We start from the raw sequence: 24716 nt of genomic DNA on the forward strand, positions 1-24716 counted from the left end.
TTTCCATTTTTAGACACCAAATCTTATCAGAATCCGAAAATTCTTGCAAATTTGGAATCGTGAGATAATTCTCTCTCCTAGACCCAGGTCCTAAATTTTAGGAAAGTTCCTAAAAAATAGATGGCAGAAAAACATTGAAAATCTCTCCCAGAGCAAGGAAAGTTCAAAAAACTTAAAGAAAATTCTTCATGGATCAAATTCTTCTCTCCTGATGTTTTCTCTCTCCAAGGGTTTCTCACCAAGTGGCAGTTGGGTCAGCGCATGTTGAGTCAATGGAGCATCTTTTTGCATGCAGCCGTCGCGTGAAGGCATAGTGGCACATTCATTGCTAGAATATTTGACCATGGTGACGGCTAATTCATTGCATGGCAATCGTCGTACTTAATGCAGTGGTGGAGCATCTTTCGCATGTAACTATCGTATTCAAGAGATGATGGAGCTTTTATTACACATTGGGCGAATTTGAAAGAAGTGGTGCATTTAATGCACAACGGATGCCATTTTGGGCACATAAAATTAATTGTATATGGGCATGATGGGGTATTTATTGCTGATTCCCACCTTGTTGCATCTTGAGTGGAGAATCTTTTGGGGAAACCCTAATTAGGGTTTGCATGTTATCATAGCTTGAGGCCTATATAAAGGGGTGACCCCCCTCATTTGTAACAGGAGGGAGACTTGTATGAAATTGTTGCGATAAGTTTTGAGATAATAATAGTGAAACATTGTTCTCTGATGGTGTCCACTTAAGTTATTTTTTCAAGGCTTGCATGGTTTCACCTTCCTCACTTAAGAGTAAAATTTTATTTTCTCAATTGTTAGATAAAGTGCTTTGATTTCAATGGAGAATGTAATGGCATCTGATGAATTTCCATGGTTCATACTTTTTGCATCTTGTTGATTGTAAGTTGCAGTGTAAAGTTAGCCTGAGCCACTAAACTTGTGCTAAGTTCGGTTGTGGACAGTTGTTTGGATTGCGTTGTTTTGGGCATTCAAATGCACTTTCTCAATATGAAAATCCTTCAACATCCTCAGAAGATTGCACTGGTTCTCGCGGAGTTGTAGTTGATCTTGGCGAAGTAGAGCTTGGTTTATTTGGAGTTCATCCACTAGAGCACTATCTATTGATATCACTGCCCTTAGGAGTAGATTTAGATCCTTCTAAACCCTTTCCCCTTTATTTTCGGTTCATTTTAATTCGTTCGAAGCAGAAGCATCACCAAATTGCTATATCTGATGATGAAGTTCCACGCCACGTCAAAGAAGTGAAAGAATGATGCAAACGTAAGGCCCCTTGGATTACCAGCAATCACATCAGCCAATTGAGTCACGTCCGTTACACGAAGGAACCTTGGAGTTAGCCGTTTGAGCTTTCCGCAATCTTAGCATACGGTTAAACTTTGATCAAGAGAGAGTGAAGTGACCATTGGTAACTTTATTCTGTGTTCGACGCTATCATAAAAAACACGTCAACACGTACCCTTTGGAGATTGAACCATATTTGTGTAGTTTCCTCGTGGCAAAGCACAGCTTGTTTTGGTTTCACTAAGTGAGCAATCGTTTCTTGCATTGTTTGGTTTCAAATTAGATTCTCTATCCCTTCCCTTTTGATCTTTGTTTGGTAGAAGTTAAGTTAGTTCAAGTTCCAACTAAGTGTAAGTCCCTTTGTGATACCTGCAAATCACATCATTTCAACTAGGTCTATCCAATTTGCATATCAAGGCCTGACTATAGAAACCTTGGGGTAGCCTTACTTGATCACATTGTTTAACATATAAAGTTTCCTTGTTCAAGAGAGGATAGAATACTTAGTATTTTATTTTGTGTTCAAGGTGTCATAAAAAACACATCAACAGGATGGCGGGAAGATGGTGACATATGAATTTTTCAAAATATATTTTATATAAAGATATGTCAATAGCTGATAACAACGATATCAATACATAAATAAATCATGGCAGCAGTATAAACTTCAATAAAGGAGTGTAATAGTAATATAACAATAGTATAAACAACAATGAAATTAATTATGAGATTCATGATAGCAGTATTAAAGCATTTTGTTGTTCAAATTTTAAAATTATAGTTAACTCAAATTCTCAAACTTCAAAATACAACACTCTATGAGACTATTTGTAATGTACCCTTCTTGAAATGGGGTTTAACAATAAATAATAATAATGATAAATTAAAATATAAAAAATAAAAATAAGATATAAAATATAAAATAAAAATTTAATTAAGTTTAATGAATGGTCAAAAGGCATGAAATTAAGAGTTATGACTATTGAAAGATTAAGGTATAAAGGAGAGATCAATCTATGAGAACAGGACATGAAGAAAGAAATCAATCAATTTGAAAATAAATGGCTTGTCTCAAAAGACAACAATTAAGGATGAATAGTTGTGACTCTTTCAAATTGATTGTGACCCCCTCAAGGATAAGATATAAAAGCAAGATCATTTCCTTGAGAGATCTTCAAGCAAGGAATAAATAAATCATAAATTGGGAATGAAGGAAATCAATTTGAAAATAAATTATTATTCTCAAAGGCAGCAACAAAGGGTAGTGACAGATTACTTGTGAAGGGTGGTGACTTGTTACTCGTGAAAGATGGTGGCTCCTTCAAGAAATGGATATAAAGGGAAAATCATTTCATTGAGAGAATCGATAAATAAATCATCAATTCATAAAGGAAACAAGAATTCAATGAATGAATTGGGAATGGAACATTATGTGACTTTGCAAGTAAATTAAATTATGTTTTCAAGAGTAGTGATGGTGTGAGAAAGGGTGTGACTCTCCATAAAGAAGATACATATATATGGAGATCATTGCAAGCAAACATCAATACATTATCACTCACCAATACATCAAATCAGCATTCATTCAATCATCACTCACCAATACATCAAATCATCAATCACTCAATCATCACTCATGAATCCATCAAAGCAAATCATTCAATCATTCATCAATCATCAATTGGGAATAAAGGAATCAAGCAAACCAACCAGCAAGCCATCAATCAATCAATCGTACGAACATCCACCATTCAAAAATCAACTATTTAAGCATCAACCATTCTAGCATCAAATCATTCAAATATCACTCATCAAAACATCAATTTTCAATCAACTCATAATCCATTCAGCATATCAATTCAGATCATCGATTTAGAACAACTCAGCAATACAATCAACAATTAATATAATCAATTCAAGCAGCAATCCTTTATAAAGCTTTCAATTATTATTTTAAGATTGAATTGCCAATCCATCAAGAAATATTAATCAACAATAGTCTATCAAATATACCAAGTTATCAATTTTGAATTCTAGGTAGTATTTGCAAACGACGGGGTTTGGGCTCATAGGGTTGGAAGGACGGGGTCTTTTCATGCCCTTGACAAGCTAGGGATGGGGTCCTGGTATATTCACTATTGAGTTAGGGACATGTTAATTCAGAAAGTTTGCAAAATATTTCTGAAGAATTCATGATTTGATCAATTTGGGGTATTGTGCTATGATTTATTGACTTGAATATGTATCATTAATTTGCAATTTTTGATAAAACCAATGTCATATTTTGAGTGAATATTATTGTTTTAAATAATATCCCAAAGGGGACATTACAATATTCCTCATTCGTGCTATCAATATCAAAAGAACTATCCATGTTACTATCACTTTCTATTGAAGTGGATCATTCAATGGAAGCTTAACCATTCCTAGTTGCACCTCCTCCTCGTCAATTTTCCTAATATCTTCAAGATCAACATCCCAATGCGTTGTTGGAGTTTTTCGATACTTAGTAGTCTATCAATCCTGAAGTCTCAAGGCATTATGAACTGCAACTAGTTTTTCTACTCGTTTCAAGGTAAGCTTGTTCCTCTTAATCAAGTGGATGAAGCCATAGATGGACCATTTCCTCTTTGCAGCAGAGGAATTATCAATCTATGAGAATAAACAAATAGCAAATTGTTTCAACTTTGGTGTGCCCTTCCCATGAAATTTTCACCATCTAATGGGGCTTTTTTGTGTTATAATGGCTCTATCCGTCCTAGCCTTTGGTTTGTTGAATGTAGTGTTGGAGCAATGCTCCCAAGCCAAAATCACAAACACAAGCACTTCCACAACAGAAAGAGATAATTTATCACCACGAATGATGTATTGAGCCGTTAAAATTGTACAAAGTCTTTGCTTAAATAGGCAATAGGCTAGAGAATTAAGGGCATAGGAAATGCCATGTGGCCCAACTAGATGCAAGTATAGGTAGGAGTAAGTAAACTCAACTACACAACACAAGTATCAATACAATCCAAGATTCCAAACAATATAATATGAACTAATATGTCCAAGTGGAACTTAAGAAAGAATAAATAATGTTTACTCTAACATGTAGGACCCTAAAGATTGAAAAATTGAAGCCATTGTTCTTAAAGTATGGTTGCCTCCTTGGTGCTATACATTTTGAAAAGGATTGCCATAAGCCCCTCCATTACGTCATCATCCTCAGAAGGAAGCATTCAGCTAGGTATAGGTGCATACCCCTTGAAATCAAGAGCATAGACAACCATATGATGATGGCTGTTAATTGTGTTCTACCTCTTTGTGACAATAGGCCTAATATGCTCCTCATAGAATTATAATCTAGGATCCTTGTCACAAATCGCTTACTTCATTTGATCAAGCATGCTATCAAAAGTCTCATAAATCTCTCCAAGGGTAGGAGAGTTTGTATCTGCATGCCTAATTACCTCTACAATAGGTGATATGATAAAGTAAATATATCTGCAAGCAACAATTAAAAATTTTAAAATAAATTTTTTTGACATTAACACTATTAATAATGAAAATAAGTGTTTTTTTTTTGCAATTATCTATATATTATAGTGGCTTTGCCACTTTTATCTAATAAAATAAATTAAAATAAAAGGTAAAACAAACTACAAACTAACATTTTTTCTTACCTGATATTGGACCACCAAATGTCATTAAGCGGCCTTTCTCTCACCATCTTCCCTTCTTTTGCCTTTGATTGAGCCCACTTTTTCCATTCCATAAACCACCATGGATTGTAGAGCATCCCACAGCTCCAACATCCTCTCCAGCAAAATAAAATAGGTAGCATATCTAGTATCAATTGGTTTGAGAAATTATTTCTTTTAATAAGACCAGAATAGTGGAAGTGAAGTGTGATGGTTACATACAAACATTTGTATGTCTCTAGCCTCGATCACTAATACCTTCGCCTAATCTATCTTGCCAATGTCTTTCAAAGCATGTACATAGCATGAAATCCAAAAAATATGTTTTGTAAGCACTCTCAACCATCAAATCAGAGCTAAATTAATAGGAGCTGAATCTGTCACAACTTGCACAACATCAGAAGACCCAACCTCCTCTATGGCCTGCATGAGTAAATTAACCATCTGTTCAAAATATCAAAATATTGCAATATTAAGAAAATTTACTTGCGAATTGTTTCTCAAGATTCTCCCTCCAGTCTGCGGATCTACAAATGAGTTACAGAGGGAAGATGAAGGGTTAAAAAGGATAAATTTCCCTCCAAATATTACCTCAAAATCCACTGGTGGGAATCCAAACAATTCAGATGCTTTGCAATGAGCCCATGTAGATCCAAAAACCCCTAAACTAATGGGGTTAGTTTTATCTCCATCTCACAGACAACCACTCAAAGTCTGAGGGCAAAAAAATGGGGGTGCTTATATCTCATGATACGATTTCAATTAATCTCATAGCATTTTTTTCCTCATATCATGGGACGTCTCTCCATGAATTTAGAAGCTGCAGCCCCTTCCATTTGACCACATCCTAGGGGTTTGATTTTATTTTCCATTCTCTCTCTTTTCAAAAAGACTCTTTAAAATAAGATTTGTCCCACAATATTAAGAACAATGCATTAATGAGTTGGTAATTAAAGTTTTTGCTAAGACATTCAAGTAAGTTCAAAACTTATAAAGTGCTCTTTTTTTAAATCACAATTTTACATGTATGTACCCTGAAAAATCAGCTTCTTTCCATTTGCAACTCTACATAGGCTTCCAGCCAATCGATACAGGGGCTTAGGGGACACTCCAAATCTGTTGGTGGTATTATTTTTCCATTTTGGAGTTTCGTGTTTCACATTTTAAGAGAAAGGTGTTATTTTTAGTTTTTGAAGTCTAATTTTGGAAGAAAAAACATATGTAAAATTATTTGTAATTTTTTTTGTGAGAAAAAACTCTTTGTGAGGAAAAAGGTATTTTTTTGTGTTATTGTAAAGGTGCATGTTCAGTGGTATTTGACACCTCGGTCAGAGTTTTCTTGTTTTGTGACTTGGAAATATGTAGTTTGCATGATCACAATTCAACATAGCTATTAATAGTAAAACAATTATTATGATCTGTGAATCATCTACAATCCAATGCATACTACTATTTAAAGCTACTGATTTTGTCAGAAATACATTCATAGAATTCTATAGTCCATAAGATCATCAAGATCTAATTGTCAGAGCAAGTTGGAGTACCCATCCATCTTGAGTTCACTTCTAGCTCTAAGATTGGATTACTGCTTTAGTGGCATTTTTTCATAAGAGATTTCATTTTTCTATTGATATTTGAATTTTAGTTTGGTTCATTTGTGGAGTGGATCGGTAATCTGGTGATGTTGTGTTGCATGCACTTCTCATCTCTTGATTGATAGGGGGAAGGTGTGTTTGATTAGTCTTCTAATGATCATATGGGATGATAAGTGTTGCAGTTATCCAGCTCATTGCAAAATGGTCAGTGTAGTTCGGCATCAGAGAGATGTGCCATACTATAGGTACAAGACTCATAGGATATGAGATCCATGCAAAAGGTGCATGTTGATTATATATTTACGAGTAGAGTGATCAGATGCTGATGTTTGAGATAGTAATACTGGCATCAGAAGGGTTGTGTCAATTAGTGTCGGAGACTCCAGAAGAGGGAATGGCATAGGGTATAGGGGGTGTTGATGCAGTTTGACCGATATAAGAGTACAGTTGACTGATTAGTAGTTTGCAATGTTATTGCTGGATAGCTTCATAGTGTCAATTTCTCTCTTTGATCTTTTTCACCCCGTTTAGATAAAGGGGGTTTTGTTGGCCTTGGTGATCCAAAATAATTAATTACTTTTAGTAACCTTGGTAAAATTGTAAAAGGTGATCAGGTGTAGGTGCAGTTGGGAAGTTAAATGGCTGGCAGGCTATGTTATATAGCTGTATTCATGTAATTTGGAAAAATCATCATGTGCAATAAAATGACGTTACTTTGTTTTTTATTCAAGTCTTTGTGCTTAATTGGTTTACCTTGTATTTGCTCATGTGCTAAATTTGTCTTTCTTCCAGGTCTGTCCCAATAATGCTTTAGGCAGACTGTCCTTATCTTGATATCATCTAACCATTAAAAAATCTTTTAGCCATAGTGGGACCACTTCCATCTTATTAGGCATTCTGGACATCGCTGTGGGCTCCCCCCATTTCCCAGAATGTTACATCTCCATTTTAGGTGAAACCAAACAACAATACAACCATCTCAGAACTGGAGTATAGCCAAATGCCACTTTATTATATATCTCAAAAGGGATTTATTTTGTTAGTTTATAGCACATGAGTGCTTCTATACAACTGCAAATACCTATAGTCGTCCTCTTGTATTTACAAACAATGTTTGATTAACACAACACAGAATCTGTTATATCCTAATGGAGGGACTCTCAAATATGTTTTTAATGCAATACAACCGAACAAGGGGTGGATGGAAAATTGTAAAACGTTATAGAACATCTAGACTGGATGGCAAAGAATTTTTAACTTCTATTCAAAGCACCCAGAGACCCTTCAACATGCTGACTTTAAATATGTATAGTTGGATTGGGGTTAAAATATTACAGTTGGATTGGCAATTAAAAATATTATAAGTGGATTGGCCTTGCATGTCAAGTGAGCAGAGTACAACACTGTTTTCTTCTTTGGTTCAAATGCTAGAGGCCTGATTTCATTGATACTACTGTAACACATTCCCAATACCATGTAACCACCAACTACCACACCTTGTTGCTTTACAAAAAATTGAGCACCCAATGAAAAGTATCAACAACGTAAATGCATACATGGGCCTCTTAACTAAAAGTCTCAGGCACAAGCAATAATGAAAATTAAAAAGTGGTAGTAAGCTCATCTTCCTTGATTATTGCTGGAAGTGTATCACATGCTAGGATCATTTTCCAAGCCTACACTTGCCTCCCTTTCAACTATTCTTGAGCACAACTAGCTTTTAATTAGTTCTACAAAATCTAATCAGGCTTACAAGTCATGACATCTGACTCATAAAAATGATTTTATGTTTCAACACTTAAGGCCACTGATTATGGCATGGCATTGCAGTTGATGTTCACCAAATGCAGTTATGCTACTTCCTTTGCTATTTGCAACCGGATTCCTTATTGCCTTTCCAGCTTCCAAAGCATTGAAACATGCCTGTTGTCTTCTTTCACTAACCCATTATTGTCAGTGACCAACTTAATTTTATCTATTTCAACCAGTTGAATCTCCAGTAGAATCATAGAGTGACAATTACCACCTTTAATGTAAGGACAGGGTTATGTGCTTTGAAATTCTAGGCAATACTCAAGTAGTTGTTGTCATTCTGCCCATATATCTGCACCCTTACGATGTCAGATGTGAGCTACAGAGATGTAATATTGGTTCAATGAGTTCAATAAGATACAAATATTTCATAATTTTCACAAGGAGAGACAAATTCAAATTTTAAAGATCCTATCCATCTGATCAGGTCTACAGTTGGAATAGTACTGATCCATATCCTTTACCACCATTGAAATGAGGAATTTCCTTTAAGTGTCATGTAAATTTTAATATAGATTTTACAAATTTTCTTTAATCAGCTTCGATGTTTATGCTTTTTTCCTCTCCATTCACACAATGTTTAACTATCCTTGTTGATGTATTCATGCAGATAAGCCACCGATTGAAGAACTGAATCAATTTTTGGAGTTCCAATTGCCTAGACAATGGGCTCCTGTCTTCAGCGAACTTCCTCTTGGTCCACAATACAAAGAACGTGGAAGCCCGACACTGCAGTTTAGATTATTTGGTCCCAAGCTATATGTCAATACGATTCCAGTATGTGAAATATTTTTGTTGAATGGGTAGTTGCATCTTTTTAATGTATTACAAAGTTTGATAGCGGTGAATTCCCAGGTTGACGTAGGGAAGAAACCAGTGACTGGAGTTCGCTTGTATCTGGAGGGAAAGAAATGCAATCGGCTGGCAATACATCTGCAGCATTTGACCGCCTTACCGAATGCTTTACAGTTGGATGATGATCATCACAGTGATGTGGATGAAATGAGGGGAGATCCCAAATACTACGAATCGGTACAGTGCAAAAGTTTCTCTAATATATGTACTGCCCCTGTGGAGTGCAATGAAACACTAATTGGTGATCCAGCATCAATTGTGACTGCAGCACAACTTGAAGTGATGAAACATGGAATGAAAAAAGTTTTGTTTTTGAAGCTTCGATTTTCAAGAGTAATAGGAGCCACTATTCGTAGATCTGAATGGGATCACTCCCCAAGCACACCCCTAAAATCTGGCCTTATCTCTACATTGATGACCACACATTTCACGTCAACACAGCTGGCACCAAAACCTTCACCCGTACTCATTAATTCAGCAGTATTTCCTGATGGACCACCTGTTCCTGTTCGATTTCTCAAATTACTTAAATTTGTTGATACAACAGAGATGACTAAGGGTCCACAAGACAAGCCAGGCTATTGGGTGGTAACTGGAGCAAAATTATGTGTGGAGAGACGTAAAATATCATTGCGGGTAAAGTATTCACTTATAACTATATCCACCATACTTTAAAGCTGGGAGATGGGACAGTGGCTGAGGAAGTGGCTGCAAATTATCCCATCACAATATGATTTATTCAAATTTAAAGATAGGTATACGGATTCATAGCCAGGAAGGTTTATTATTTCCAGATGTTAATATTCACGAGGCGTGCTTACAACAGGTTTCATAAAATTCATGTAACACCAATTCAGGTAACTTAAAGGCTGAAGAATGTTTTTTTACATTTGTATGTATCATGCCGTTTTTCGGCTATATTCGTGATCCATTCCTTATCATAATTGGATATTTAAACTTTTCAAGGTTAGATAACCAAAGGATCTTCATAAGAACATATCCGACATTATAAAATTAAACTACATCATCAGAAATAATAAAATTAAAGAAAATTAATGGAAAGAAGCTTGTTAAACACACATGGCATGGGATGATTTTTTTCTTAAAATTAAGGCAGTTTTATCTCATTCCACAAGCTATTCTCTTTTTTTCCCATATACTGTTTTCATGTTATTTACATGAAGAGTGACATTATTATTTGTTTAACGGTAGCTTTTGATGACCTACTTTAACTGGTTAGTACTTTTTTATTAGCAAGTATCATTCTTTATACTCTCATGCATCCTTCTCAAGTGCCAAGGCTGTTATTTAATTATTCTGTATTCATTAGCAAATAAAAAATATAATGGTTGCGTTTATCTTTCTAAGGGGTTTCTTCATGGATTGACATTACTAGTGAGATAAAGTTTACTTCATTATGTCCTGGTTTCTTTTTCTTGGCAGGTAAGACATAAATCAAAACATGGCAAATGCGAAAATCATGTACATACAGAACGAGAAGCCATTACTAACATCTTTAATAGAATCATCATTTGTGAATAACGTAATACAAAACAACCAGATATAAAGAAGACATATATATCCATAGAGTATCAAGAATCTTTGGTGCGATGTAACTTCAATCCCATGAGATTTCATCAAAGGTTCCATTGACTGAAACCAGAGGATGATCGAGGGTATTAAGTGTTATTGAATATGATTCAAGCGAAAATTCAATTTGAAAATTCTTTGCCAGTTTCTATTCTAGTTGCGGAGGCAAGATAGACTATAAAAATGTGTTTGTAGGGTTCATTTATGTTGGAATATTAAGTTTGCATTTCAATAAAGTCATTTAGTAGTTAACTGGAAGAAAGGGTAAATTTTGGGAAATTGTACAGAATTAATTGAGAATGAAATGCTTTATAAGCTTTTGCACAATACCTTGTAATAATTCTATATTGGCAATAATAATATTTTATTTATATTTTCTTGTGCACATTATGAATTAGATTTCCAACAATATATGTACCTGTCATTTTCCAACATGATATCAAAACATAACAGTTTTTGTGCTTGTGAAGCTGAATTGAGGAATAGTCTTTGAAAGAGGATGATTTTTCGGCATTATAATGAAAAGTAATCAAATACCGTGTAAATTGAGGGAAGGAGAGTTGTGAGAATTGAAGGAAGGAGAGTCGAGATGCTACAGAGAAATAAATTCTTTGCAAACATTGAAAGCAAAAGTAGATCTTCACTTGAGCAATAGATTGTAAATATCCTAGGGCTTATATTTTGAGGTCGCAATGCTCATAACTGCAATTTTTAAGCCGAGACATTTCCTGCAGTTGTATTGTGGAGTTCTGCGACCCGTATCAACAAAATCATCTACTTAAATTTCGGATTCTATTAAAAATTGCCACCATTTGTACAGGAAATCGTTCATAAAGATATATTATTTTCATTAAGTGGACAATTATTTGATAGTTAAACGTGGAAATAGAGTGGTTAGTTGGAGAACGCAGTTTGGTAGTGTTGGTGTCTGTTTTATCATCTACCAAATATTAGGATAGGATACCCAAAGGTATTCTATCCTCTCCTGAAAAATCACTACTGATTCCAAGGTCTATATGTGCGAACAAGCGACTTTAGTGGAATAGCTTCTTGGGTAGTGTATGCTAAAATTTTCAAGGGGGACTTACGTTTGACAAGTATTCTTGAACTGCTGGACTTAGATGGATTTAGCAATTTTTAGGCTCTTCTTTTTTTTTCCGGGGAGGGGGGGGGGGATTTTCTGGGATTTAGACTTTCAAAAGAAAGGGAAAAAGAGATAGGGTTCAGGAAGGTTAATCTAATCTTATGAATTCTGGAGACGGTTTCAATTGGATGCTTTCAAGAAACCAAACCTTGCTTCATCACACTAGGGACAACTACACAAGGCCGGTGCAATCTTCAATGGGTTGTGCTTATGATTGAAATGTTGGGATGCACAGGGGATGGGCTCAGACTAACTTTGCATGGTAGAATGGAAATCATCCATTTACCAAAAGTATGAGCGGAAATACACCATCAATTGATACTTATCAAATCCTTCATTCAAATTAACAACAATGAAAGCAAATCTAAATTATTTCTAACTAAGTGTTGAGGCAATTGAAACCATGCAAATCATTCAAATAATAGAGATTACAAAGTAGTGCACATGCAATATATTATCTGGAAATGACCTTAAGCAACAATACATCAAAAACCTCACCCTTTTCAAATGAGGGGAGGCAACCTTATATAGTTTCTCAAAAATAACTGAATGGCCGAGATCAAACAGTGATCAAGGGCCAAGATTGAAAGTCCTAAACCCTAAATAGGGTTTCTCGAAATACTATCAGTTCAAGCAAATGAAAGAGTGACAAGTGGCGCAACTGCTAATTTTACTGAGGTGAGTGGCCACTTTCCTCTTTCAAAGATTCAACGTATTTGGACACCATGAGCTTGACCTCCTCTATGGTGACACTTGGCAAACCGCCAATTTGGAAGTCGACGAGATCCACATCATTGGCGCACGTAGCAAGGATGCCTTCCCACTCCACTGCCTAGGTGAGGAAGTTGTCATTGATGGAGAGGAAGTTTGCAATCTTGGAAAGATCTCCTTTGTCAATCATCCCTGAATCTCGGAAGAAGCTTGTCTGAATCCTGGCTCTCAGGTTCTATGCTTGTAAATGCTTCTCCCTTAGGCTTTCCTTCTACCAGATCTCTGACGCCACCCGGAATACCCTGCCCAGGATCTCTCTAACCCTTGCCTCTGTCTCAAAACACTTGGTCTCGGATTTCTTCAGAACTTCAATCCAAGTGACCAGAGCATAGTACCACGTGCCAAAGTCGTACCTGTCTCCTGTCTGTATGATGCCTGCATCCACTAAGCTCTTCTTTGACATGCCTCGGATAACCTTTAGGTGAGGGAGTATTTCATTCTGAATTTCATCCACTTCTTCCCAATTGGATGATAGATCTTGGATACGATCAATCAACAAAGAAGTTGCCTCATGCGCTGATACTAAGTTTTCTACCAGGGTGTCAACACGTATCACAGCATCTGAAATCCACTCCTTTTCTTGAGTGTACGATCCCTTCATCTCATCATAGTCCTTCATTGATCCCTGCTGAAGAGGCTATGGTGGAGTAGATGGGACTTCATGGTTGAGTGGGCTGGTAAGATGGAGAACATACTTCCTCCACTGCTGGTTCTCTTCCTCCACTTTCTTTCTCTTTTCTTTCTCATGAGCCAACCTTGTCTTTAGAACATTACAAGAGTTGTCAAAATATTGGACCTCCTGGTCCTGGGTAGGCTTACCCATCTCTATGGTGGTGATCTTGTAGTCATCTGCGGTGACATTGTCCCTAGTCTTCCCTTCTTTGGGCACTGCTATCTGGACTGTCCTGAATCCGGCACTGTCTCCCTGAATCCGGCACTGTCTCTCTGAATCGAGGAGAACTTCCTGGCTGGTTTGGGTGGTTTAGCTGCGGCGGGCTCATTCACCTTCTCCAGGAATGTTGCGGTAGCCTCCTCAGTTGAGTGGACCTCCTTGGGAACCTTGGCCTTTATTCTTGCTCTCAGCCAATCAGGAATGGTTGATTGTTCTAGAGTATTCCGATCAAACTCATCGTCTGCTTCTCCTAGGTTCATTGGTATGCCATCCAAGAAAATTATAGGGGCTTCATCCTACCCCCTGTCTGGAGTTCGGAAGACCTTCTCCATCACCTCCTCAACTGGCTGAGAAAGCACTCTTACTTCATCATCACTCACATAGATATTTATCTCTTGTTCCCCAATTGTACTCTAATCAGGCGCAATGGAAGCAACACTTAGGATAGAGTGACTTTCGCTGGATTCTCTTCTCTCAACTACAACCCTTTTCCCTGTGCACTTTGTGGAGCTTCCACCCAACTCCTTTCTCTTTCGAGATCCAACACTTTCCGGATTCCGAGCATCACCGACGGAGGTACAAGGGTGGACGAACAAAGTATCATCCACTCCCATTAATTCATAAGTTAGAACCATACCTTTGGCCTTCAACTGTTTTGTCTTTTCAGATGCCCACCACCTTGAGTATTCAACCACTGACCTCATGAGGTCTGCTAGATCTGATTTTTCTCCCTCTGTCCAATCTATCAAGACTAAAGGTTCATTCTTCATCTTCTCAAAACTCGGCTGCTGAAGTTCTAGGCTTTCTTCCACCTGATCGGCAACTTTGAACACTTCCGTTGCTCTCACCATACTTAGAGGAATTATTGACCAAAACCTCTTCCGGATCTCGAAACTATTGGCTGCATTAGCCCAGTAGTCTTCTAGATCTAGTCTGTGCTCAAACATTGTCCCTTCGATCTTCTTTATCCTCTGGAATGGATCAAAATCTTTTCTTGCCTTGTATTGGTAAAAGGGATACCAGGCCAGTTCTTTCTCAGCGTGCCTGCCTTCTTCTGCTTATCCCTTTGAATCACTATATACTCCTCCAATTGTCTCACAACCTCAAGCAACCCCACTCGGTTGGTAGGGTAAGCTGGAAGCTTGTATGGAGGACCAGAGAATCCCTGAATTCGGAGGTAAGTGAACTTTGGATATTGGATGTACCAACGCCCGAACCAACTGATGAAGTCCATAGACTCTTGAGAGAGCCTCTAGTGCAGGCCACCTTGAAGGGTCCGGGTAACGTGCATCAAGAAGGCATCATTCACCCTTTTGAAATGGAACTTTTCCTCCATACGGAGCTGGGGATAGCAATCATATACTGGGAATTGGTTCTCCTTGTTCCCAACTTCTCCTCTGCAAGTGAGACCTCTGTACCTATAGGTCCTGGCTAAAGAATAGAACAAGTAAGAACTCGTGAAGAAAGTCCTATTTGCTTCCAGATTCCTTAGCTGGCTGTCTAAACTGTCGCTGATCATACGGGCCCAGTCTATCATTTTTACTCCATTGATTATTTCATTAATGAAATAATACATCCAGGGTTCGAATGGAGCTCCCTGAGGATTTCCTATTATTCTATTGAGCAAGACGATCATGTCCCCAATGTCATCCTTGAAGTATGCTCGTACTAGGCTCTTTCTCTGGAGTTTAGAGGCGCCCTTCCTCAGCTTGTCTAACCAGGAATGATTAACTATGGCATCATATTCTTCCAGGTGATCATGGTACAGATTGTCAGCTTCATCCTTGGTCATATATACTGTGTTGTGGTACTCAGGGATCCTGAAGGTCTCTCTGATGGCCTCATCGCTGACATTCGCCAACACTCTTCCATCGGGTGCAACAATATCCTTACTGATGGGGTTGTAGTGTTTGGCACATTCAACTACTAGTTCATTGCACTGCATGGTGGGGAGGAAGCCGGCAGCGTGCACAATACCACTCTTCATCATTTTCCGCGCAATGGTGGTAGGCACGAGGTTGTCCAGACCAAACATTCGCTTCTTAAACTCCCTTAGATTGATGTGTCTGAGGTTGGTGTCATTGATGTTCTTCCACTTGAAAGTCATCCTTGACTCTGGAGGAGCATCTTTATCTACCTGGAACTTCATGGTGCTCAAGACCTGCAGATGAATGATAAAAACTTTAAGTTAGAAAAAATTCTGTAGAATTTCGAAAAAAATAACGGGGCCGCGAAATGGCTAAGTGTTGGAAAATTTTCATTTTTTTTCACTCTCATTACTTAGCCACAAAAGTTGAATTTTCACCTTCGGACCCTCAGCCTTGAAGCTGGTTGAAGTCACCATCAAGTGTTAAAACTTTCGAAAAAATTTCATACTTAACCAAAAAAAATTGAATTTTCACCTCCAGACCCTCAGCCTTGAAGCTGGTTGAAGTCACTATCAAGTGTTTGAAACTTTCGAAAATTTTCATACTTAGCCAAAAAAAATTGAATTTTCTTTCTCCAAAATCATTTATTAAATTCCAGAAAAATATTCAGAAAATTCACAATTCTAATTTTACCTCTGACTTGGCTAGACTTTTCTCCAAAATATTGAGAAAATTCAGAAAAGATGCCTTTCTCCAGAAATCTGTAAGCCTTCTGCCAAAATATTATCCGGCTTCCAGCAATATCTAGAATTTCCTCCAGATGATCTTCAAACTGACATACTTTACTAAGCTCTCCTTAGTAATTTTGAACTTCTTGGTGTAATAATGAATTTGATAATGAAGTATTTGTAGACAAGTTTTAAGAAAAACCCCTAAAATCATCCAACTCATACTTTTAATTCTAAAAAAAAATTTCCATTTTGATTTAAGTTTGAAGATATTCATTAATCCCCAATATTCCCTTTCAAAAAAAACTTTCCATTTTGAATTAATATCTCAATAAATTTTTAATATTCCCTCAATATTCTCAAAAAAAACATTCCATTTTGGATTTATTTTGAGGATTTATTTTTTTTTATTTAGATATTTCTTCATTTTGGATTTAATTTTGAAATCTTTGTGGATTTTGTGACATCATGTTGACTTTGTTTGACCTTCCATGTGTAGGTTGATTTTTCGAATTTTATTTCCATCTTTTTCAAATTTTGGCGAATTTAGCCAACCTCTCCAAGGTATGGCGGACTTTGTCTAGAACTCCTTCGTGGCCTCCATTAACGTGAAAAAATTGACTAAGGCATTGGGGCGGACTTTGATGTTGACTCCTCCATGGCCTCCTTTACCCTGGCGGACTTTGGTGGTCTCTTCATGGCTCCTTCAACCTTGGGTGGACTTTACCTTGGCCTCTTCATGGCCCCTTCAACCTTGGGCGGACTTTACCTTAGCCCCCACATAGCCTCTTCAGCCTTGGGCGGACTTCTACCCTTGCTCCTCCATGGTCTCCATCAAGGTGGGGCGGACTTTGGAGTTAGCGCCTTCATGGCCTCCATCAAGGCTGGGCGGACTTTAGGCTACACCCCTCTTGCCTGACTTAGCATCTTGGGCGGACTTCTAGCAAGGTTTCCACATGACTATGGCGGACTTTGGTGTCTTCTCCATCTTGGGCGGACTTTGGACTACACTCCCACCTTGAGCGGACTTCAACCTTAGCACCCATGTGACCTCTCCAACCTTGGGCGGACTTCAACCTTAGCCCCTTCATGGTCTCCTTCTTCCTTGGGCGGACTTCAAGCCTTGCTCCTTCATGGTCTCTTCATGGCTGGGCGGACTTTGGAGTTACCTCCTTCATGACCTCTTCATGGCTGGGCGGACTTTGTTGTTAGCTCCTTCATAGCCTCTCAACCTTGGGCGGACTTTGGAGAGTGCTCCTTCGTGGCCCCTTCAAACTTGGGCGGACTTTACCTTAGCCCCCACATAGCCTCTTCAACCTATGGGCAGACTTCTAGCTTGGCATCTTCATGGCTGGGCGGACTTTGAAGTTGCCTCCTTCATGGCCCCTCTTATGCCTTGGGCGGACTTCAAGCCTTGCACCCACATGATCTCCTAAGGTGGGGCGGACTTCAAGCCTTGCTCCTTCATCGTCTCCTTAGGTGGGGCGGACTTTGGAGTGGGCACCCATGTGACCTCCCAACTCATGGCGGACTTTAGGCAAGGCGCCCACATGACCTCCATTAGCATGGCGGACTTTAACCTTAGCACCCACATGACCTCTTTATCCTTCGTGATGGGGTTTGAACTTGCAGAAACACTTCAAAACCCTTGTTAGCCAGACTTAGAAGAATTTTCAAAGAAATTTCAAAATTTCACAGTTTAATCTAATTTAATCGGATTAACTTGAAATTTGAAATCCGTACTTAGGTGGATCATCTGAAAAAGCAAAAAGCCTAAAATCTAGGGATTTTAGCTTTTTAGGTTAAAACTTGGAATTTTCGAATTCCGGTCGAAGCTGGTCGATGGTGCAAGTGTAAACCCTAGGTTTGCATCCCGGAAAAAGCAAAAAGCCTAAAATCTAGGGATTCGTCTTTTTTAGGTCAAAACTTGGAATTTTTGAATTTCGGTCGAAGCTGGTCAGTGGTGCAAGTGTAAACCCTAGGTTTGCATCCCAGAAAAAGCAAAAAGCCTAAAATCTAGGGATTCAGCTTTTTTAGGTCAAAACTTGGAATTTTCGAATTTCGGTCGAAGCTGGTCAGTGGTGCAAGTGTAAACCCTAGGTTTGCATCCCGAAAAAGCAAAAAGCAAACATCCCTAAAAAATAGGAAAAACTTTCTAAAAATAGTCATACCGGGGATCAGGGTAAAAATGCCAAAAACGAAACTTCATAAAAAATAAGAAAAAGCAAAAAAGTGAACTTTCTAAAAATAGAAAGTTGTCCAAATTCGTCCAAATCAATTGCGATCTTCGTCCTTTTGCCTCTCTAAGCACTCTGGTGGTGTTCACACTTCGGAATCACATAACTTGCAAAAACTAACTTTCAATCGTCAGGGCCTGAAATGCTCTGAACTAGACAAGGCTTTGGTGAAACTGCAGCAAAAGGTCACAGGACACTAAAAAAATCCTAGAAAGCAGGAAAAGAGAGGGTCCCCATTTGCAATGGGGCGATGTGTGGAAAAGGTCACAATAGGTAGTTAATAGGGCTTAGAGATTGATTGATGCCTACAAGTTTTTTATGTTGATGATCAAGCCCAAGCAGTAAGCATAGAAGCATTGCTTTCACAAGCTATACTAAAGCACAAAGGAAGTAACTGAACAATTGATAAACAAATTCAAAGTCGTTTAAAGAATTGAAAGGTTGTTTCAAAAGATAGAAGTAGAACATGAGAGCCAATTGTTATTGATCCTGCATTGCAATACATAAAATTTTATACACAGTCACTTTCAAAATCTCAAAAAACTTAAACAACAAATGCCACAACTTTGTTCAATGAGTGAATAGACTCCATTCATCACCTTTCCAAACACCTACAAATTTACAATGTTAAGCTGTCTTATTTGTGTCGGAATTCGCTCATAAATTTTCTCAAGTTCAGCAGCCTAACTTTGAGGTGCATTCTCTCCCTAATTCTCAAGGGCAACAAAACCGACCATCTAAGTTGCCATCATAAGCAGTAGCTAAGAGACTATCACACCACTAGCTAAGATACTATCGCAGTACTAGCATGCAGCTTATTTTCAAGTCTTAACAAGGATAAACATTTTTTAACACAAGGAAAAAAAATAGTGACAATGGTTATTGTATGGGGTATGGGGTGAAAAGTGATGATGATAAATTATTGTAAAATCATAAAGATCCAACCACAAACAATCTAAGTCTTACAATGAAACATTCACCAATACCAATAGAGATACCTAAGATCATATAAATCAACAAAATAAAACAATATTACCATTCGCATGTCAAGTAGGGTTTCAATCTCCATTGTCTATTATCTTCATTGATATTGTTTGATATATTTGCTCTCAAATTTTATGTGTGCACAAGAGCTCAACAAAGAACGAATTGTGGTTGATAGTTTGATTGCAAGAAGACTTGATTGACACAATTATTAGGTGATTAGACACATTGATTAGCTAACTGGATTGATTAGACACATTGATTAGGATTGAAAAGGAAGAAGGCGTCCTCTTATATAGAGAACACTATAAGAAATGGAGGGATAAGATTAAGAGGTGAAAAGGATAAATGGTCGGCTACGATTAAAGGGTAGGTAGAGGAAATAATAAAATGATAAAGGAGGGAGGTAAGAGAAGAATTAAGAGATGAATGGCATGTGTCATGGGTAGAAAAAGCTAATGAATTAATTAAATAAATAAAGATTCATTTAATTAATAGAAGAAAGGAGATAATTAAATAAATAAAGAAGGCATACTTTAAATAAATAATAATATTTATTTAAATGAGAAAAGGCTAGAAAGGGATACAGTGAATTAGTTAAATAAATAAAGATTCATTTAATTAATAGAAGAATTAAGATCAAATAATTAAGTAAATAAAAATAATTAGACGGGACAATTTTAGGTGTCTACATCTATTATGGATTCTCATTTTCCCATATAGATAATGGTTGTCAAAAGAACATGATTTCTGCAAAGTCATTAGATGGGACAACCTTACATCTATATAAAAAAGTCTATGTTAGATAGTCAATTGGTTTCACCATGACAAATGATGTCCATTGTTTACCAGAATAAAATCCAATACATCATTAAGCCATTCAACAACTAAGTTGTTTATGGCATAGGGCCCTTAGAGATCTATTTGTAAACAACACATATATGAAGATTTTATATAAAAAAATTTCTACACAATCCTTTTGAGATAACTCAATTTGACTGAAACTATTTGTGTTATAATCCTTTTGCAAACAAGAAATTCCTAGCTTTACACCTCATTCAATTTCACCAGAATACGATTGTATCTCTGAAACTAGGGGAAATGAATCTATTAGCTTTTGTAAAAACCACAAATTTTATTATCCATGTCATTCTCTACTTTTTCTGGAAATACATTTGCTTGATTTGATTCCAGAAATGTCCTTGCTAAAGAACCCAGTACGTTTTTTATCTTCCCTATTTTTAATAAAAATGATGGATGTGGCTCGAAAACATCTCAATTAGAACATCTTGTTGCAACAACAGCAAGGGTGAGCTTTAAATCAATCAGATCTAAATTTTTCATTTCCTGTAGCATCGATGCTCCAAAACCCAACTCTTCAAAGAGGGCAAAAGAAATTTTATCATTTGTTCAATAGTAGCTTTCAAAACTAACGAAAATAAGCACCACGTGCATATATTACTTTTGTGATGTGCAACATATTGACTTCTGTGTTAAGCATGTCCTTAATAAGTTGTTAATCTTCATAAATCAAGGTGACTCTAATATCATCACAGCATATTCAAACCCATTTGTGTGGTCTACACATACAACATCACTGTGCAATAAGGCTATCAAAATAGGAGGTGAGGAATAATGCAAATATTTATTTTAATTACTTTTGGCCTTTCCTTTTAAATTTTAATGTTTTCATAAATGTTTGTGTTGTTAGTGGGTGCCTATGTAATTTAAGGTAAATGCACTAAACTTGCTTGAGTTCATTGGGTTGTGCTAGGTACACACTTGGATGTATTTCACAACCACAATCAATTGGGTACACATCAGTCTCTTTTACACCTGAATTTTTTTCAATAATGCACCCTCCAACAACCTTGATTGTCGTCTATGAGATATTCCACTTTGTTACAATACCATTTAGGCCTTTTGTCATCCACAACCTCCATTTCACCTTTTGGTTCAGCCACCTTCAATTCTTGATCTATATTTTCTTCCAGTTGTTCTTGAGCATTAAATAGGAACTTCATTAGTCTACTCTAAATCTATGCCCTCATCAAAAGCACCTTAGTTAGCAATATCCTTTCTAGAGTCATCTAATAAATAATCAAGTCTCAACATTGCATCCCAATTAGCAAGTTATTTTGTAAACACTCTTTTAGAGCCTACATATATAATTGATTCACACAAATCTAAGTTGAATGAGAGTTCCACAAAATACAACTATAAAGTTTTAGAATCAACAATCACATTTCAATGTGGCATCCCAATTAGCAAATTATTTTGTAAACACTCTTTTAGAGCCTATATCTATAATTGAATCACACAAATCTAAGTTGAATGAGAGTTCCACATAATATAGAATCATCCGGAAGTGGCATTTCCTATATTAACTAAAATAAAAAAATTTAATAGCTAATAGATGGATATAATCATACCTCTATTGACAACTCTCCCTTTGTCTTTGTGGCATAGATTCAATTATGATGTAACAATACAACTTATTTTATAAAAGTTTATACTTCTAAAGATTGGAAATTGGCATGTGCAAAGTGAATCTTATAACATAGGACCTTTAAATATCTATTTGTGAACAACACATATAGAGGATTTTATATGAAAGTTATATTCTGCATAATCTTCTTGAGATAAGTTAGTTTGATTGACACCATCTATTTTAAAATTCTTTTGCAGCTACAAAATTCCTAGCCTTTATCAAAGTTTTATAATTTAGAGTGATTCTCATATCATCATTGCATACGCAAACCCATGTGTCATGGTCTACACATACAACATCATTGTGCAGTAAGGCTATCAAAATAAGAGGTGAGGAATAATGCAAACATTTCTTTTAATTACTTTTGGCACTTCCTTTTACATTTTATTGTTTTCATAAATTTATGTGCTTTTAGTTGGGTGCCTATGTAATTTAAGGTAAATGCACTAAACTTGCTCAAGTTTATTGGGTTGCACTGGGTACACACTTGGATGTATTTCATAGCCACAATCAATTGGGTACACATCAGTCTCTTTTGCACCTGAATTTAATTCAATTATGCACCCTCCAACAACCTTAATTAAAGTTTTTGAGATATTTCACTTTGTTACAATACCATTTACGCCTTTACTTCATTATGCCATCCACAACCTCCATTTCACCTTTTGGTTCAACCACCTTATTTCTAGAGAATTAGAAATTGTTGAGATGTTTCGATTTTCAAGTTCCTTGTAGTTGTGATAGGCATCACATGCATTCTCTACCATTGAAAATTGATTCCAAGATATTAGCAATACTTTGTGATACATTCTTTCTTATTTTTTAATTAGCACTATGCATAATATTTAAAATGGTAGACCAGCTTACTACCTGGAAATATAGAGAGGATGTTGCATCTATGCAACAATTGCTTTAACACAATTATGCATTTTGTCTACCCTACCTTTTTCCATTTTCTTTTAAATATTTTCAAAATTCAAAAATTAGATTGCAGAATATTTCCCTCATGTTCATCAACAGGGCTTAGAGATTGATTGATGTCTTCAACAAGTTTTTTATATTGATGGTCAAGCCCAAGTAGTAAGTGTAGACACCCATTTTTGTCCACTTAATTTAATAGATATTTGATATATATGTGATTATTTAACCATCATTCGACTATTAATTAAACAAAAAATATATATTTGTTTAATTAATTCATCTCATTCTTGAAATCCTCTCTCTCACATTTAAATAAAGTTATATTTATTTAAAATCCTAAAATCTCATCTCTCACATTTAAATAAATTAATATTTATTAAAATCCCTAAAATCCCATCTCTCACATTTAAATAAATTAATATTTATTTAAATTCCTAAAATCCCTCACCCACTTGCACTTTCTAGAAAATGCAAGTTGCAAGTTAACCCTCCTAATCGTTTCTAAAACCCCTTATCATTAGCCTAATCACCTTTTAATGGTTTGCACATTCCTAAACCAAGGGATTAGGGAAGAGACACTTCTCAAAATATCTAAGGCTCTTACAAAGCATTAAAGGCCTTCTATCTTCCACAAGCAAACCCACATGGGTCTTTGACTAATCTAGCCCACCTTTAACCCTTGTACATTCTCCCAACCATTAGTTAAGGGCTTATCCCTTAACCTAACCATCCATGGTAACCCTCAAGTCCCCTCAAACCTTAAAGGCTTTGACCAATCTAACCCTTTAACCCTTGCACATTCCTTTAACCCTTGGGTAAAAACTTTATCCAATAACCTAACCATCTATGGTAACCTTCATGTCTCTTCAAGCATTTAATCCTTTGTCCCCCTCTCCTCTCAAGCCTTCCCTTGTTGACACTTGTCAACATGTGACTGGCTTAAAGGAGAGAACATGGATTGAGGATCAACACTTCCTCAAGCAATCCTAACCCTTCCTCAATCAATTCAATCTCAACCCTTCATTTTCCCATTTTCTCTATAAATAGAGCTCATTCCTTCATTTTTAGAGGTCACAAGATTTATCCATGCATTGTTACTTTTCTTAGAATTTGAATGTTTTGCAGGAAGGATTTGTATTATGTTTTAGCTCTTCCACTAGTTGGAATTGCTATTTAACTTTTATACTCCATTCATCTTTTCAAACATTCAACACTTTACATAATCAACCATCTCCCATCCTCCATTTGACATCCTTTTGTGCTAGTGTTCAAGCTAAGGGCATACTTCACATATCAACATGATCTTGGAGAGGAGGAGGACAAGGAAGAATCATGGTATAGAGAGCATCATGAGGAAGTATCGTATTCATTTTGTTTATTTATTTCCTAACTAGCTTCTTGTGTTAATCTTCTTTAATAATGTTTTGAATGGATTTGTCTTCATGCAATGCTTATGGTTGAAATCTCTCTTCAAGCATGATTTCATATGTATTGATTTTACTAATCTCCATTTTCATGGCGTTTCAGTAAGTATAGAAGCATTAGTTTCACAAGATGCACTAAAGGACAAAGGAAGTAACTGAAATAATCAATAATCAAATTCAAAGTTGTTTGAAAAATGGAAAGGTTGCTTCAAAATATAGAAGTAAAACATGAGAACCAATTGTTACTCAAGCTTCTTCATTCAAATACATCGAATTGAATACATGATCACTTTCAAAATCTCAAAAAAATTAAAAAGCAATTGCCACAACTTTGTTTGATGAGTGAATGGACTCCATTCATCTCCTTTCTAGACACCTACATTGTTAGGCTTGTCTTCTTTGTGTTGAAATTC

At 36.6% G+C, this 24716-nt stretch overlaps 1 protein-coding gene across 1 annotated transcript in view; it reads left to right on the forward strand.

Moving 5' to 3' along the window:
• Positions 1-10371, forward strand: part of LOC131067302 (MACPF domain-containing protein At4g24290) — an 85270-nt gene extending 74899 nt beyond the window's left edge. Inside the window, exons 5-6 of the mRNA XM_058002264.2 lie at positions 9009-9175; positions 9254-10371. Coding sequence (XP_057858247.2) covers positions 9009-9175; positions 9254-9928 — 842 coding nt within the window. The 3' untranslated portion in view covers positions 9929-10371. The remainder of the gene's footprint in view (positions 1-9008; positions 9176-9253) is intronic.
• Positions 10372-24716: the final 14345 nt, after the last annotated feature.

Source organism: Cryptomeria japonica, chromosome 6, assembly GCF_030272615.1.
Source record: "Cryptomeria japonica chromosome 6, Sugi_1.0, whole genome shotgun sequence".
NCBI classification, from domain to species: domain Eukaryota; kingdom Viridiplantae; phylum Streptophyta; class Pinopsida; order Cupressales; family Cupressaceae; genus Cryptomeria; species Cryptomeria japonica.